At 40.0% G+C, this 14,921-nt stretch overlaps 3 protein-coding genes and 1 non-coding gene across 10 annotated transcripts; 2 read left to right on the top strand and 2 right to left on the bottom strand.

The window, feature by feature from the left end:
* Positions 1-29: 29 nt before the first annotated feature.
* On the bottom strand, positions 30-103 carry TRNAV-CAC (transfer RNA valine (anticodon CAC)). Its single transcript has one exon. It is a non-coding gene; the product is annotated as a tRNA-Val (tRNA).
* Positions 104-3,539: 3,436 nt separating this feature from the next.
* LOC137719689 (probable glycosyltransferase At5g03795) lies at positions 3,540-4,595 on the top strand. Its single transcript, XM_068458733.1, has one exon. The coding sequence runs from the start codon at positions 3,540-3,542 to the stop codon at positions 4,593-4,595; it is 1,056 nt and encodes a 351-aa protein (XP_068314834.1).
* Positions 4,596-5,376: 781 nt separating this feature from the next.
* Positions 5,377-9,724, top strand: LOC137720576 (folylpolyglutamate synthase-like). Of its 7 annotated transcripts, none has more exons than XM_068459667.1 (16): positions 5,377-5,527; positions 5,606-5,748; positions 5,871-5,936; positions 6,206-6,315; positions 6,448-6,508; positions 6,647-6,730; positions 6,845-6,901; positions 6,985-7,045; positions 7,333-7,379; positions 7,489-7,566; positions 8,014-8,172; positions 8,255-8,518; positions 8,603-8,681; positions 8,945-9,097; positions 9,258-9,397; positions 9,469-9,724. In XM_068459667.1, the coding sequence occupies exons 1-16, from the start codon at positions 5,515-5,517 to the stop codon at positions 9,529-9,531; spliced, it is 1,578 nt and encodes a 525-aa protein (XP_068315768.1). In that variant the 5' UTR covers positions 5,377-5,514; the 3' UTR covers positions 9,532-9,724. The 7 variants fall into 7 exon arrangements, with proteins under 7 accessions (XP_068315768.1, XP_068315767.1, XP_068315766.1 ...); XM_068459666.1 differs by having other exon boundaries at positions 9,237-9,397; positions 9,472-9,724; XM_068459665.1 differs by having other exon boundaries at positions 9,237-9,397.
* Positions 9,725-9,878: 154 nt separating this feature from the next.
* LOC137720575 (protein NEDD1-like) lies at positions 9,879-14,871 on the bottom strand. The gene is made up of 10 exons (XM_068459660.1): positions 14,492-14,871; positions 14,179-14,291; positions 13,795-14,055; positions 13,586-13,690; positions 13,117-13,182; positions 12,730-12,951; positions 11,859-12,395; positions 10,916-11,476; positions 10,535-10,711; positions 9,879-10,458 (listed from the first exon to the last, which is right to left on the bottom strand). Exons 1-10 carry the CDS (start codon positions 14,649-14,651, stop codon positions 10,351-10,353), a joined length of 2,310 nt encoding a protein of 769 aa, XP_068315761.1. The 5' UTR covers positions 14,652-14,871; the 3' UTR covers positions 9,879-10,350.
* Positions 14,872-14,921: the final 50 nt, after the last annotated feature.

Genomic DNA, 14,921 nt, shown 5'->3' with positions numbered 1-14,921 from the left:
AAATTATTATAAAATAAATTTAAAAAAAGTGTCTGAGCCCGGGTTCGAACCGGGGACCTCTAGTGTGTGAGACTAGCGTGATAACCGACTACACCACCCAGACAGATGCCTTTTAATCATCAAAATAACTTATATGTAGTCATGGAAGTCATGCATCAAAATCTTGGGCCCTTTTGGTACCTTATTTGGATTCAACTTTTTATACTAGAAAAAGATTTTTGAATCACAAACTAATAATTCTTGTTAAAAAGCGAGAGAGCTTCTCTCCTTATGTGAGAGTTCTTCCCTCCTTGGTGAGGGTTTCCATCTCTGTTCTTCTCCTCGCTACCATCGATCATAGCTATGGCTAGGGTTGGTGGTAGCCCCTTGCTCCTTTTGTATTTCTTTTCTTTCATTTTGTTCATGCTTGTTTTCCTTTACTTTTTTGTTGGTTGAACCATCGCCACTTTTCTCTGGTGCCTTTGGTTTCACTTCACCAACTCCCTCTCCTTCACATACGTTTACATCCACCTTTATTTCCAACGCTCCACACCCTACCCTTTCCACTTGGATCATTCCTCCATTGATCTCACACTCTAGATCAGGTTCCACTAATCACCACCGTGAACGCGAATCGTCGCGATTCTCGTTTAGGATGAAGATGTGTAGAGCTTTGGATTTTATTGATGCTTGGGTGTTCTCACCACCTTCTTTCCTCAACTTGGCCTTCTTGCCCTTGTCGTTTGGGGGTTGTTTCCTACAAGCTTCCTTCAATTCGTGGTGCCGATCTTCGATGTGCTCTTTGGAGGTTGTTGAAGTCTTCTTTTTATTCCTTTTCAGGGCTTGATTTGGATTGATTTCAGGCCACCGTTTTGAGTTTGGTGGTGGTCCTGATGGTAGCAACGGCAGAGGATGCAATAGTAGAGGATGCAGGCTCTTACGGTTTTTTTCTATATTTTTGTTGGGCTTGGTTTTGTGGTACTTTGGAGGTCCATACTTTGTTGTTGTGTTTGTTTTGTATGTGGGTCTCTCTTTTATAAATGTATGTTGGTAATAAAACTCGCAGCCCAATGTCCAAAAAATAAAAAATAATTCTTGATTGATTGCTGATTTAAAAAACTGATCTCAAAAGTAACAAAAGAAAAATTGCCTACAGCTCATTAGCTTTGTTTTTGGGTCAATATATACCTCATTAGCTTAGAAACACAAAAAGTCAGGTTTTAAAGGTTTTTAAACTCTGGAGAACGCAGTTTTCAAAACAAACTCGGTAGTTTGATTCCCACTATGCCTTTCTCGCTCAACCTCTCGTCTCTCTCTTCGCCGTGAGTGGGGGGTTCAACTCCGGCGCTAGCGCTACTACGTTGTTGTGCCGTCCCGAGTTGATGTGATAGGAGTGAGATGCTGGGCTCTGTTAGATATGGTGGTGAAGTAAAGAATCTGATTGGCTGTGGATTAGAGCTTAGAGGAATTGGGGAGATCAATGGAAGGGGAAGGGTTTTTCTGGCGTGGAAGGTGTTAACGCCGGCGTAGAGAAGGTGGGGAAGGGAGCCGCGAATGGAGGTCACTTAGAGACCATGAAGCTTATAGGTCTAGGTTTTGCATCCCAGTCTATTGCAATTTGAGATCGACATGCGTGTCTATGATTGTTTTTAATGTCAATTTTGTAGTTGTCAAGGTTTAAAATCATTTCATACCAAACAAGTTTTTGAGTCATCTCAAAAAATATTCTCAAGACATGCTTTTAAGAAATAGTTCTTGAGAATAATTTTAGAAATGATGAAAATTTTCAGTAGGATACCAAACGAACCTTTAGTTATCTACGCTCTTGTTAATTAGTTTTAGAGTTAAGTATATATCATTCCCTTCATGTTTGATGGAAGTTGTAATTTTCTCTTTTTGCACTATAAACTATTGAAAATATATCAATTATGCTTTTGATTTAGATTGATTGTTTAATCCATCGTTATGACATAATGAACATGAGATCCTTATATGAACTAATATATAAACCATATTTGTATAGTTGTACCGCTTTGACATAGTAAGCATGAGATCCTTATGGAGGGTTCGATGTTCTAATAGACAAAATGTACAAATTGATACAATTTCAAAATCTCAAAGTGTAATGTGAGAAGATTAAACCTGATGGTCTATTTTAAAAACAATCTCAAATTAGGTACAAAATATAATTGGCCCTTAATTTTTCACCAATGCTGAGCAGTTGTGGTCCTATGGAAGAAGAAGAAAAAATAATGGAAGGGCCCGTAATTTTTCTTTATATTAATTCAGAATGAAATTATATTATTTAAAGATATTTATGGTCTCGTTAGGATTTCACATCATGATTTTATGGTGGTTATTACGTGGTGTTTTTTAATTGGATAAATTACATTTTATTCCTTCAAGTTTGGATGCAATTGAAACATCATACAACATCTTTAAAATATTTCAATTACATACACAAACTTATATTTTGTTGCAATTTCATATATTCATTAGTTAGATTAACGGTTTGACTAACGAATGTATGAAATTGTAACAAAATACAAGTTTGTGTATGAAATTGAAATGTTTTAAAGATGTATAAGGTTGCAATTGCACCCAAACTTGAAGGGGTAAAATATAATTTACCCTTGATTGGACACATTGCTCCCATGCTTATGCAATGTCGCTATACTAAAAGAGTAGTTAACGAAAAAAGTACGAAATAACGACATTGATTTGGAGCATTTATATTCACAAATTAGTTATGAGGTTTAGTCCACTAATATGTCATTTTAGTATAATTAATATCGTTTATTAAAAAAAAAAAAAAAACCCTCTTTTATTTAAGTTACATGCTTACATTCTTATATAATACTAGCAATTTTTATTCATTAACCGATCTAATGACTCCATAAACTACAACGCCACCAAATAAGAATTGTTTATGCATGAGCAAAAACATGCCATGCGTAAAAGTTGATGCTGTGAGAGGTCCACATTAGAGATAAAAGTTTAGGTTAAAAAATAAGCACCTTAATTAATATTGGAGTGATAATTCAATCATTAACCTCTATCTTATTTAATTTACCAAAAACCTACAAATTTAGTTCTCTCAATTAACAATTAACACTAAAAAGTACATTCTTATAAAATCGCTAATCTAGTTTTATATTAGCACAATGATTATCTCAGCATTGTATTAATTAGAAAATGATCATTTTTGTGGGAATTCGGGAGATCAATCAATCATGTCTGTTTATCGTATATTGTGCGGTTAGTTTTCGTTACATACTATTTATATTTAATTTTAAATAATTTATAATCGCAAGATATACGATGAATTGATGTCTCGTATCCCCACCAAGAAGATCCGAAGAGGATCCTTTTCGGTATTAAACAAATGGACCACGCCTTGCTTCCTGGTGGGAAGCAACCTTGCAACCACTTTACAGTTTAAACCGTTTCGTGGCCCTTTAACAATTGAAATCTTCTCCTCTTCGTCTTCAACCTCACGCATTACCAGTGAGAGAGAGTGAAGTTTCACAGTCTAAGGGCCCCCATTTGGCCGTTTCAAAATGTCCACCGCCTCCATATTCCGGCTCCTCCTCCTCCACTTCTCTCTCTCCACCGTCCTCGCCGCCCATTCCCAACCCCTCACTCCCCCCTACCTCCCACCCAACACAATTCACCCAAATTACCAAAACATGTTCAATTCCTTCAAAATCTTCATCTACAACTCAAACAGCACCTTCCCCTTTATCTCCCCATCCCAATCGCTCTTCTACACGCGCCTCCAGGACAGCCACTTCCCCACCGAAAACCCCGAAAAAGCCCATCTCTTCTTCGTCCCCTTCCCCTCGGACCTCCGCCCGCGCTCCGTCTCGCGCCTCGTCAGATCGCTCTGCACCGAGCTTCCTTACTGGAACCGCACCCTCGGCGCCGACCATTTCTACCTCTCATGCACCGGCATCGGGTTCGAATCGGACCGTAATCTCGTCGAGTTGAAGAAAAACTCGGTCCAGATCTCGTGCTTCCCGACGCCGGCCGGGAAGTTCATCCCTCACAAGGACATTTCGCTTCCGCCGGTCCCGAGCACTCCCGCGCCGACGATCAACACCGCGAGTTTCTTGGGCTACGCCAAGTTCGATTGGGTCAAAGAGTCAACGTTAGTCAAGGAACTGAGCAGCGACCCCGATTTTCTGATCGAATCCAAGCCGTCGGATCTGAATACTTTCGCGGACAGACTCGGTGGGAGCAAATTCTGTCTGTTCGAGTACGGAGGAGGCGACGTGTCGGGGATCGGGGAGGCGCTGCGTTTCGGGTGCGTGCCGGTTGTGATTACCGACCGTCCGATCCACGACCTGCCGTTCTCGGACGTGCTGAGGTGGCAGGAGATCGCGTTGTTCGTGGGACGTCGTGGCGGGGTAGTGAGGGACCTGAAGCGCGTGTTGGGTCGCACGTGTTGGGAGCGGCACGAAAAGATGAGACAATTAGGCGTGGCTGCAAGTCGGCACTTTATGTGGAACGAGACACCGGAGCCGTTCGATTCGTTTTATACGTTGATGTATCAGCTGTGGCTGAGACGGCACACCGTCAGATACGTCCGAAGAGAATCACCGTTTGTCGTTTGATATGGTTGTACGGTCTTACCTTGGGCCTAAAGCTGGTAATTGTGTTAATATTGTATTTGGATTTGCTATGGATTTTATACAAACGGAATTTGGGGTCTGCATCGGTTGTTACGCTAAAATTGCGGCCTAATCAAGATATTATATTATTTGGATCGATTTATTTTTTCATCATAATCATATTTTCTTTTGTTTTTTTTATCTCGGACGATTTGATTTTTTTATTTTATTTTTAAGAAACGATATTATTTACACTAAAATGATAAAATATGGACTAAGGCTAAACCTTACACCTGACTAGCAATAATGTAGTTCAATTCGCATTTGACGAGAATCGAACCTCAAACTTTATTTTATCACCACAATCATATTTTCTTTTGTTTTTTTTTTTTTTAACTCGGACAATTTTCACCCAAAAAAACTCGGATGATTTGATTATTTTTTTAACAAATGATCTTATTTACACTAAAGAGGTCGGGGATGAGCTAAGTCTCACAATGAATTAGCAATAATTTAGTTTAATTCGTCTTTGGCGAGAATCGAACCTGAGACTTCTTGCTCCTAGTTTTACAACTAAAGAAAAATACAACTAGATCGTAGTACTAAGTGACACGAAACTAGCTTAGGAGGTTTGGCGTGGCCTCCAGCATGGGTGTCCAAGTTCCCAGGAGCGGAGTCCCTAGCCCGAGTCACGGGCGGTTAGGTCTTTAACTAACTATGACAGGCTTGGCAGAGGGTATTTGCGCCCAGCAGAAAATTGTTTGGTTTGTTCGTTTGCTAATCCATCACGTCACCATGTCTTTGTTCCTTATATTTTCAACCTTTCAACTCCAATCCCTTAATCTTTTAGCGCTTAAATACTCACCTTCTATACATATTACTCTCCCTTCGATTCAGATCTAAACCAACCACTCCGCTCGCCATGGTGGAAGCAGGTAAATACGAAATTATACGACCCCCTCTTCCTCCTCCTCCTCCTCGTCCTATCTATTCACTCGTTATTTTGCATGCAGGCGGCAATGGCTCCTCGGCGCCGCCTCCGGCAACTCCCTACGAGAAGGCATTGGCCGCTCTATCCTCCTTGATCACCAAACGCAGTCGTGCCGACAAGAGCAACAAGGGCGACCGCTTCGACCTCCTCTTCGACTATCTCAAAGTAAATTTTCTTTCGCTTCTGAAAAATACTGAGCTTTATTCACTGGTTAAGCGACGTCGTATTTGAGCTCATGTGTTTGCAAATTCGAGTAATTAATGGCGTTTATGTAATAAAACATGCAGATTCTGGAGTTGGAGGAGCCAATTGCACAGATGAAGATTATTCACGTTGCTGGCACCAAAGGCAAGGTATATACACAATTTTGGAGTTTAGTAATTTTCACACTTCTCTTGTGACTTGTGAGTGCGGAAAAAATTGTAATATATTCAGTTTAGAGCGCAGATGGTTCAAGGGAAGCGTTAAAAATCACTACCCTTTATTGTATAATATGTGGTTTAGGGTGAAGATACAAGCTTTTTTTTAGCAGTGTGACACTGTATATATACACTGGCTTTAGTTACTTGTTTATGTATGATGTGGGACTGATTGCTGTTTTCTTGTTTTGGGGATTGGAAAGGGATCCACCTGCACCTTCACAGAGTCGATATTACGCCATTGCGGTTTTCGCACTGGACTTTTCACGTCTCCTCATCTCATTGATGTTCGAGAAAGATTTCGGTTGGATGGGTGAGTTTAGGGTAAGCGTAGGCCTAGTTGTTTTCATATAACTGCCATGTTACCAAGTAAGTTTTGTAAGTTTTTATGCAATGTGTTTGCCTTCAAAAAATTAAATTTTCTTGTTTTGGTTGATTGCTACAGTGTGGACATCAATGAAGAGAGATTTTTAGCATATTTCTGGTGGTGTTTCGAGAGACTTGAGGTAATCCGTGCTTGGTTTTCCTTTTATCTTTGCTGGGCGTCTTTCTAATATTTCGATGCCTGTGTTTGTAATTGTGAATTAGCACTTTTTCGTTCTGCGATGTATTGATCAATGTAAAACTTTGTATTTCAAATGCAGGAAAAAGCTACTGACGATATACCAATGCCTACCTACTTTCGCTTCCTTGCCTTGCTTGCCTTCAAAATATTTGCAGAAGAACAGGTTTGGAGCGTATCTTCTTAGTTGCTTCCATGTAACATCCTTCCTCTCCAGAAATGTTACTGATATCGATGATGTGAATCAGAAATGTTGCTTTTAATTTAATCTTCTATGCAGGTAGACGTCGCTATCTTGGAGGTTGGGTTAGGCGGTAGGTTTGATGCAACAAATGTGGTATGTGAAATGGTATTTGAGTACGAAATTCATTAATTCGCTTACTTTGACAATAACCGAGTACGGATGCATTAACGTTTCAGGTTCAGGCACCTGTTGTCTGTGGTATATCTTCCCTCGGATATGACCACATGGAGATTCTTGGTTAGTGTTTTCTCAAACCTATGTATTTACATGTGAGTAATTGAAACATTTTAATTGAAAATATAAATACAAAGAACATATGCAAATGTTTTCTGTATTTGCAATGCGATACAATAACTAGCTGGCATGTTCTGGTGTCGAACTGTCATTTTGGGCCATTGATCAAGTGGAGGCTTGAATGTGTGGTCCAGATTGTCTAGCAACACGATATACAAAGATTAATACATGTCCACAGATGTCTAATGCGCATAATTGATTCTGTTTTCTTTGTTGAATGCTATAAATAGGAAATACTCTGGGAGCAATTGCGGGGGAGAAGGCTGGAATCTTCAAGGTTTTCGTTAAAATTACACTTTTCATATGCATATGATGACTGGTAATATGTCTCACAGAACTTACACTCACTTCTTTTACTGTGCCCATTGCTTTTGCTTTCAATTCAGTCTAGGGTTCCTGCCTTGACTGTGCCTCAACCTGATGAAGCAATGCGTGTACTGGAAGAGAAGGCTTCTCGGTTGGATGTAGGTTGCATGACATTACCCTTCACTGATTTTTGTTTCCCCCAGAATTGAAAATGCATGATACAGAATGTAAGAAATTTGATGTCTCTTCTAGAAAAACTGTAATATACAAGCGGTCATCTAATAAGTAGATGAACTCCTAACGAACAGATAATTATATCAAAGTTTTGAGATACGTTCTGTGCACATTGTTGTTTTAAGAACCCCTTTAAATACTGACATGCTCTTAAACCTTCACTGGCACCCTTTGCTGCTTAAGTCTCAACTTGCATTCTTCTGCAATCCTAGGATACGTTTGTTTTATCGGAAGCCGTAGGATTCTGAATTTAGGTTCTTTAAGGACTACAAAGTTGTTGAGTCATAAGTACTATGTTGGAAGGAACATGAGCTAAATAGATAACTCACAGAATACGTCTTCGATGAACTGAGAGATTATGCTGGTTCCAGGTACCCCTTCAACTCGTACGACCGTTGGATCCTAATATGCTGAATGGCTTAAAACTTGGGCTTGAAGGCGAGCACCAGTTTGTTAATGCTGGTCTTGCTATTGCACTGTCCTCTACATGGCTCCAGAGGACCGGTCACCTTGAATACCCTGAACATAGTGTAAGTTCTATGAGCAATCAGTTCTCCGCTTTGTTCTTGATATCTATGTTGATGGATCTATATGCATATCCAAATGGAACAGACTTCTCTGCCGGAGCAATACATAAAAGGACTAACTGCTAAAGTCAGTTTACAAGGACGGGCTCAAATAGTCCCTGATCGCTTTATTAACAGCGAAAGCCCTGAAGATCTCGTGTTTTATTTGGACGGTGCACATAGCCCAGAAAGCATGGAAATATGCGCAAGATGGTTTTCTCATTCTGTTCAGCCACCCGGTACTTCTAGATCATCACATGATTGGGTACAGAGGCACCCTATTGAAACAGTCAGGAAGAATTCAGAACAGGTAGACGCTTTATTTTACAAGCCTTGGAGATATTCATTTTCCTCTTACTGTTACCAAGAAAAATATGTTGATAAAAACTTGCAGATATTGCTGTTTAATTGTATGTCAGTGAGGGATCCTCAGTTGCTTCTTCCGAACCTGATGAAAACATGTGCTAGTCACGGTGAGCATAAGCATCACTTGATGTAATACCCTGAATTTTTGTCTAGTAAGTTTTGAAGATCTAAGGGGAATTTATAGGTTCAGATTCGTTCTTTATATTTTGATCTGCAATGAATTTTGTGAGGATCCGTGATTGGAAAGTTTAGACGGGTTTACAAGGAATTAGGCCACTCCCCTATTGCCAATTGGTTTTATGGCGGTACCTCAACTTCCTTCAACTATCTTGAACTATTTTTCGAGGGAACTTATGAGATATGGTTTTAGGTGTCTACTTCAAGAAGGCTCTGTTTGTACCAAACACATCAGTGAATCACAAGGTCGGATCGCATTCCTTGCCTCCGACTGATTCTCAGGTGGATTTGTCGTGGCAGTTCGCTCTTCAAAAAGTGTGGGAAAATTTAATGATGTGTAACAAAGGTACGTGGCTTATAACATAAAATGTCAATTAAGTTAACTTGGTCTTCAAACAACATTTGTACACACACACACATACCATATAATTCAGGAGTGCACTGTATTTCCCAGTTGGAAGTGTTTGTATTTTTTACTTTAATAGGAGGCGATGACAATAGCGCAGGCACTGTTCGTGAAGAACTGACAGATGATAAGGAAATCGCTGTCAAAAGTTGCGAAAACAGTGCCGTTTTTCCGTCTCTCCCGTCAGCTATACAATGGCTCAGGGACAGTGTCCGGCAAAGTAAATCTGTTCGTTTTCAGGTAATGCTGGTTTTTTAGGAGATTAATGTACTTTTTTATTTTTCGTTTTCATGGAACCAAAGTTTATATAGCAGGTCCTTGTAACTGGTTCATTACATCTTGTTGGCGATGTGTTGAGATTCATCAAGAAATGAGGCGTAGTACAAAGCTGAAGCCTCCCATTTGCAAGTCTGTCGAACTTCAAGATTTTCTGTATTCGCGTGGGAAAAGCCATGAACGGTTCTAATATCCCATGGACTCCGAAGTGGTTAAGTGCCGACTGCCTCAACGTGCTTCTGCTACATGTTGTACGTTATATTTCGCGTCGGTGTTTCTTAGCGGCCACAATTTAAACAAGATACCGGCTTAAAATTTATGCCGGCGTTTTGTTTGAGGGTGGGGCTATTTTCCTCACCCCTGTATCGCTATAACGACACGACCTTGTTGAGACGTTTCAATTCTTTGTCGACGGATTTGTTTGTATGAAAGACAATAATATCTGCAATTTCAGTCATGCTTTTCAGAAAATCAAATCATTTTAGTTAACATCCCTTGAAGATCTCTCATAAGTTCGCTGACTTAGTGCTCGTTTGGAAGTGCATCAATACTCTATGCGAGTCGGGATCTTCTACCCTGAAAGCACGTCCAAGAGAATTGAAGACGAGCTCGATTGTGTAACAGTAGGAGTGGAGCAGTAGGAGCTGAAACATCACAATGCTTATAATTTTCACCCGAATCAAAGCCTTCATTCTAGCAGGGAATGATCATTCTGTACATGCTCACAAACTCTACTTCCTATAGCACTTGCATTTCTACCTGTTCCTTAAACCTCGCCCCACCGGCCGAGAGAAGCAATTCTAGTCTACCTATAGAACAAACGACCACTGATGGAGAGCAAATTACAACACTGAAACAACAGACGTATCCCAAATCCACAAAAAATAATCGAAACAATTAACAATTGTCACCGATGCTCAGAGCAATTGCCGGAGCTGCTGGTTTTCTTTCCGGAGAGACTTAACTTCTTTCATCAGCTCAGCTTGGTTTTCCAGCAATGCAGTCATCACATTTGACATTTCTGTCTGTGAAATGATTCCAGAAAATGCATTAGGAACTACATGAAAATGAAAAGGGAACAACAACATAGCAGATGCGTACCTCTTGCATATGAAATTGCCTTAAAATTTCTATATGAAGGTTCCTCATATCTTCGTGTATGGATTTCTGAAAAGAATCGAGAGTTTCTTCTAGAGTACGTTGAAAAATCTGAAATGTAAAGGAACTTCCCTGCTGTGCATCTTGTTGGGATGCATTTTGGAGATGTGAACTTCCACCCTGTCACAATCATCATCATCGAGTTAACAATAATATTCTAGCACAACAGTAAAGGGCAACATGATAAACATCGGTGGTGGCTTCTCCTAACAAATTCCATCACTGGTTTCCAATTTGAATGACAGCATAAAATCAAGAGGTGAAAGCATGTAATATGAGCAAAATCAAAGGCGATGACAGATCCAATAAATCTGTTACCCATACATTCACTGCTGGAAGAATCCCTGATTCTGTGGCAGTTGATGTATCTGACTTTGACAGGAAGCTATTCAACAGTTCTTCTCTGCTTTCGGCTCCTGTTTTCTTTGTTTTTGGCGAACTCACTGCTGGGGACGTTCGATCATTGAAGTTAGATGTAGTGCTTATCCTCTCTGCATAAGTTGAGAATCTCCTAGGCAAGGTCAAAGATGTTAGTGAATCAAGGTTAGCCTGTCCCAGGAGGGCTTTGTTACCAGGGGACATAGGCATGGCACTTGAAGAAATGTGTTCTGGAAATCCTAATGAAGTCTCCTGAATGGAAGACAAATCTTTGGTGCGCAAATTTGCAAACTTTGTTGTTAAAGACATATCTGGCAGTCCAGATAAAGTTGATCCTGATGTCTGAGCCGACATCCCAATGCGAGATGTAAAAGCGATTGGCTGGCGGAACTTATCAGAAAATCTCTCACCACCCCAAGCTTCTGGAGGGGTGATGGATGGGTCTTCGCTCTTGGAAGACGGTGCAGGAGTTGATTCTAATAGTGCAAATGACGATTTTATGTCATCCTGCACCAAGGAATAACGCAAATTATCATTCAGGACAATGCATATGCAACAAAGGCATCATGAAATTTAACACCCCCACCCCAAAAATAGCAAATGAATTTACTAATTAGGAGTAACTACACTCTAGCTGCCTAGCATACATGGTTACGTTTAATCTTCTAACATTTCATTTGGTTTACCATTTACAGAACAATAAAGACATGCTAGTCCAGAAATCATAATGGTAAGAACTGAACTTGTTAGTCGAAAAAACAATTGTAAAGAAGATTAAAATAGTTATACTTAGTGTAGATAATATCGTTTGTTCAAAAAAAAAAAAAAAATTGGAACATTTCACATTAAGCATTCATCCAAGAAAATTAAAGATATGGATAACTGAGACCTGTTTAGATGTTGAACTGGGTTTCCAATCAAATATTGGATGATCACTGGCCCCATCTTCTGCAAAAGGGAATCTCCTACCGGACAAATTATCCTTCTTTGATTTGTCATCATCCCAAAGTTTGTCAAGAGAAGGTGTGATTGGATGAACGTCCACAAGAGGGGAGAACACCTCCATATCATCCTTGAAGTTATAAGTAGATCGAGGAGGATGCAATCTATGCAATGTTCCACCAGGCCATAAACGGCCTCGTTGTGGTGTATCCTCTCCAGTAGATACACAAAGTATGCTTGATGTTAGTCCACTGCCAGCCGCTGTAACTGAAGATGTCTCTGCAGATAAACTTGAACGGCCTGAATTTCGAGAACTAGATACTGCCATAGATAGAGGAAGACTTGATGAAGTCACAGAAGGAAGTTGGTCTGGCATAAGGATTGAATCTTCAACAGCATTTCCTAAAAGAGCAGTCTCAACAGTACAATTGCTTTCATTTACAACGACAGGTTTTGACCTTTGCCAGCATAGACTTGTAACAGCCTGATGAATACTATAAACGATTAGTACAAACAAAGTGAAACACCCTACTGAATCATACATGTAGACTACTTGTTAAAAACTAAACACCCTATTGTGTGTCCCCATGAGAACATCCTTGTGATATATCTACCTAACCAGGGATGCTCGAAAGTTTGAGCCCGACCCTTAATACTCATGATGAGGTACCTTGATCCTTGCTAATGAAAACGACACCTAGTGTTAAATAATTTGGAATTTATAAAGGATAGGAAAATAAAAAATACTAGAGACAACACAAGTTTTTCCAAAATTCAATGTTTCAAGGAACAGTGCAGAGAGAGAGAGAGAGAGAGACCTCTGAACTACTATAAGCACGAATACCAGTGAAAGGCTCTGGTTTACCACGGACATCGTAGAACACCACATCACCACTGCTTGTCCCAGCTGCCAATACCCAACCATCATCTCTAAATGCCAATGAAGAGAAAGGTGCTTTATAGGAAATACAATGTGAAGGTTGTCTCGACCCTGTGTCGTAAGTATACAACTTCTTATCAAGCCCGACTGTAGCAAACATCTATTAAGAGGAAAATATTTTGAACATCAGAAGGCCTAGTTAATACCTCTCTACATATTGACTCTAAGAAAAATCTTCACAATTTAGTAGCACATGATAAATAGCCTTCTTGTCTTATAAAAAATAATGGACTACAAAATGTAAAGTTATATGTATTTATGAGACCTTGTCATTAGATGGAGAGAAACTGATACCAGCAGTTGGTGCAGAATGCTGCTTCAGCCAAGAAACCTGCATAAAAGATTTGAAAAAGGGAAGATCAGAAGAAAGAAACAAACCAATTCAATTATAAGTAAAACATAAACTAAGAGAAACAAGAGTCAATGGGGGAAGTGAGTATTTTTCAACTTAACAACAATGCCTAGATTTAATACAGCGGAAGTGATAAACAAGAAAGTTAACAAAGGGATAATACTTGACCATTACTGCTATCAAAGATCAATGCTCTCTTTGGGTTTGGGGAGTTGGAAAGTTGTCAAAAAAAAAATGGAAACGTAACTAATCTCTATTTCAAATATGCCTGTTTTCCATGACCGGGAACAAAATTTAATTTCCATCTCCCAACGGGAATGCAAACACAAAAGACCAAGACAACCCAGCACAGCATCAATATTTGATTAAACCTACTACAAACCTTTGGGCTACGAGCGGTTGTGTCCCACAAATGTACAGACCCGCCATCACCTGCTGTCACAAGAAGGTGTCGGCTAATCCGGGAATAGTCAAGCACTCTTAGTACCTGGTCTTAAAAACCAGCAAACAACCAATTAGGTTGGAAACTAAGGACTCAAAGCCGCAAAGACCACGGTAATATTCAGCGGAAAGATTCAACGAGAAGACAACCTGTTGATTGGGGTCCTTGAGTTCAGTAGTCCTTGCACCAGATGCAAGGTTGTGAAGTATGAGGTCCCCATTAAGACTGATGGAAGCCAAGTGCTCATCTTTGCAATTGTACATTGCACCCGTAATCGTACTAGAGTGACCCCTCAACCATTTGATACATCGCTTTCTCTGCAAATCCCATATTCTTACAACCTGACCGGTTCCACCGGAACAGATGTATCTAGAAACCTTGTTACCGAAGCTGAGAGCCAATATTGACTCCTGCATAAATAGTTCCACCAGCAGAATATCAACTACCAACCCAACACATTCTCTCAAGCATTTATTTTTTCACATTACTGTCACACCAAATCTACTTCAATTATATAATTGTAACTGAATTACCTCAATGCCGTCTCCGCTTTCGGTTCCGGCCAGCGGAATGGTGCCCATGCTCTTCCCATTCTTATTCCACAACGATATCTTCTTGTCATCTCCAGCACTAGCCACCACCATATCTGCAAAACACAACCCACATCGAATAAACTAACCCCACTGTTTGGCAGCTAAGAAAATGCAGCAAAAATTGACCAAAATTTTCTCGTTTACAAAGATCAAATTTTTTTTTCAAAGCCTACAAACACAGACAGCAGAAAGCAAAACCCATCATCCAATTGAGGGGGGAGAGTAAGAGAGAGAGAGAGAGAGAGAGACTGACTGGTGTGATTCCACTTGAGCGAGTTGACGTGGGAACCAGGAGAAGGAGTGTAGCTCAAAACGAGGGGATCGGCGGACTTGTCCGACACATCGAAGAGCTTCACGGTGTCACCGCCGCTTGCTGCCAGCAAAGTCATCGACGGATCCAACCCAGTACTCATTGTCCCCCTCTTTCTTCCCAACTTTTCCGATTTGTGTTTTCTTTCCTTCTTTCTTCGAATCTACCAAGCTCCAATTCCCCGGAAAATTCAGTTGTAAGTATTTCTCGGATTGTTTTTGAAAATGAGGTCGAAGAAATTGTGAAATAAAATCACGAAAAGGAAGTGGTGGTTTTTAAAAATTTTTGATTTATTTGTTTGAATTTAAAAAAAAAAGGGTTTTTGTCGAATGGGAAAAACCCTACTGAGAAATTGAAAAAAGGAGGGCGAAAA

The sequence above is a fragment of the Pyrus communis genome, chromosome 16, assembly GCF_963583255.1.
Source record: "Pyrus communis chromosome 16, drPyrComm1.1, whole genome shotgun sequence".
NCBI classification, from domain to species: Eukaryota; Viridiplantae; Streptophyta; class Magnoliopsida; order Rosales; family Rosaceae; genus Pyrus; species Pyrus communis.
This window is presented reverse-complemented; position numbering and strand designations above follow the sequence as displayed.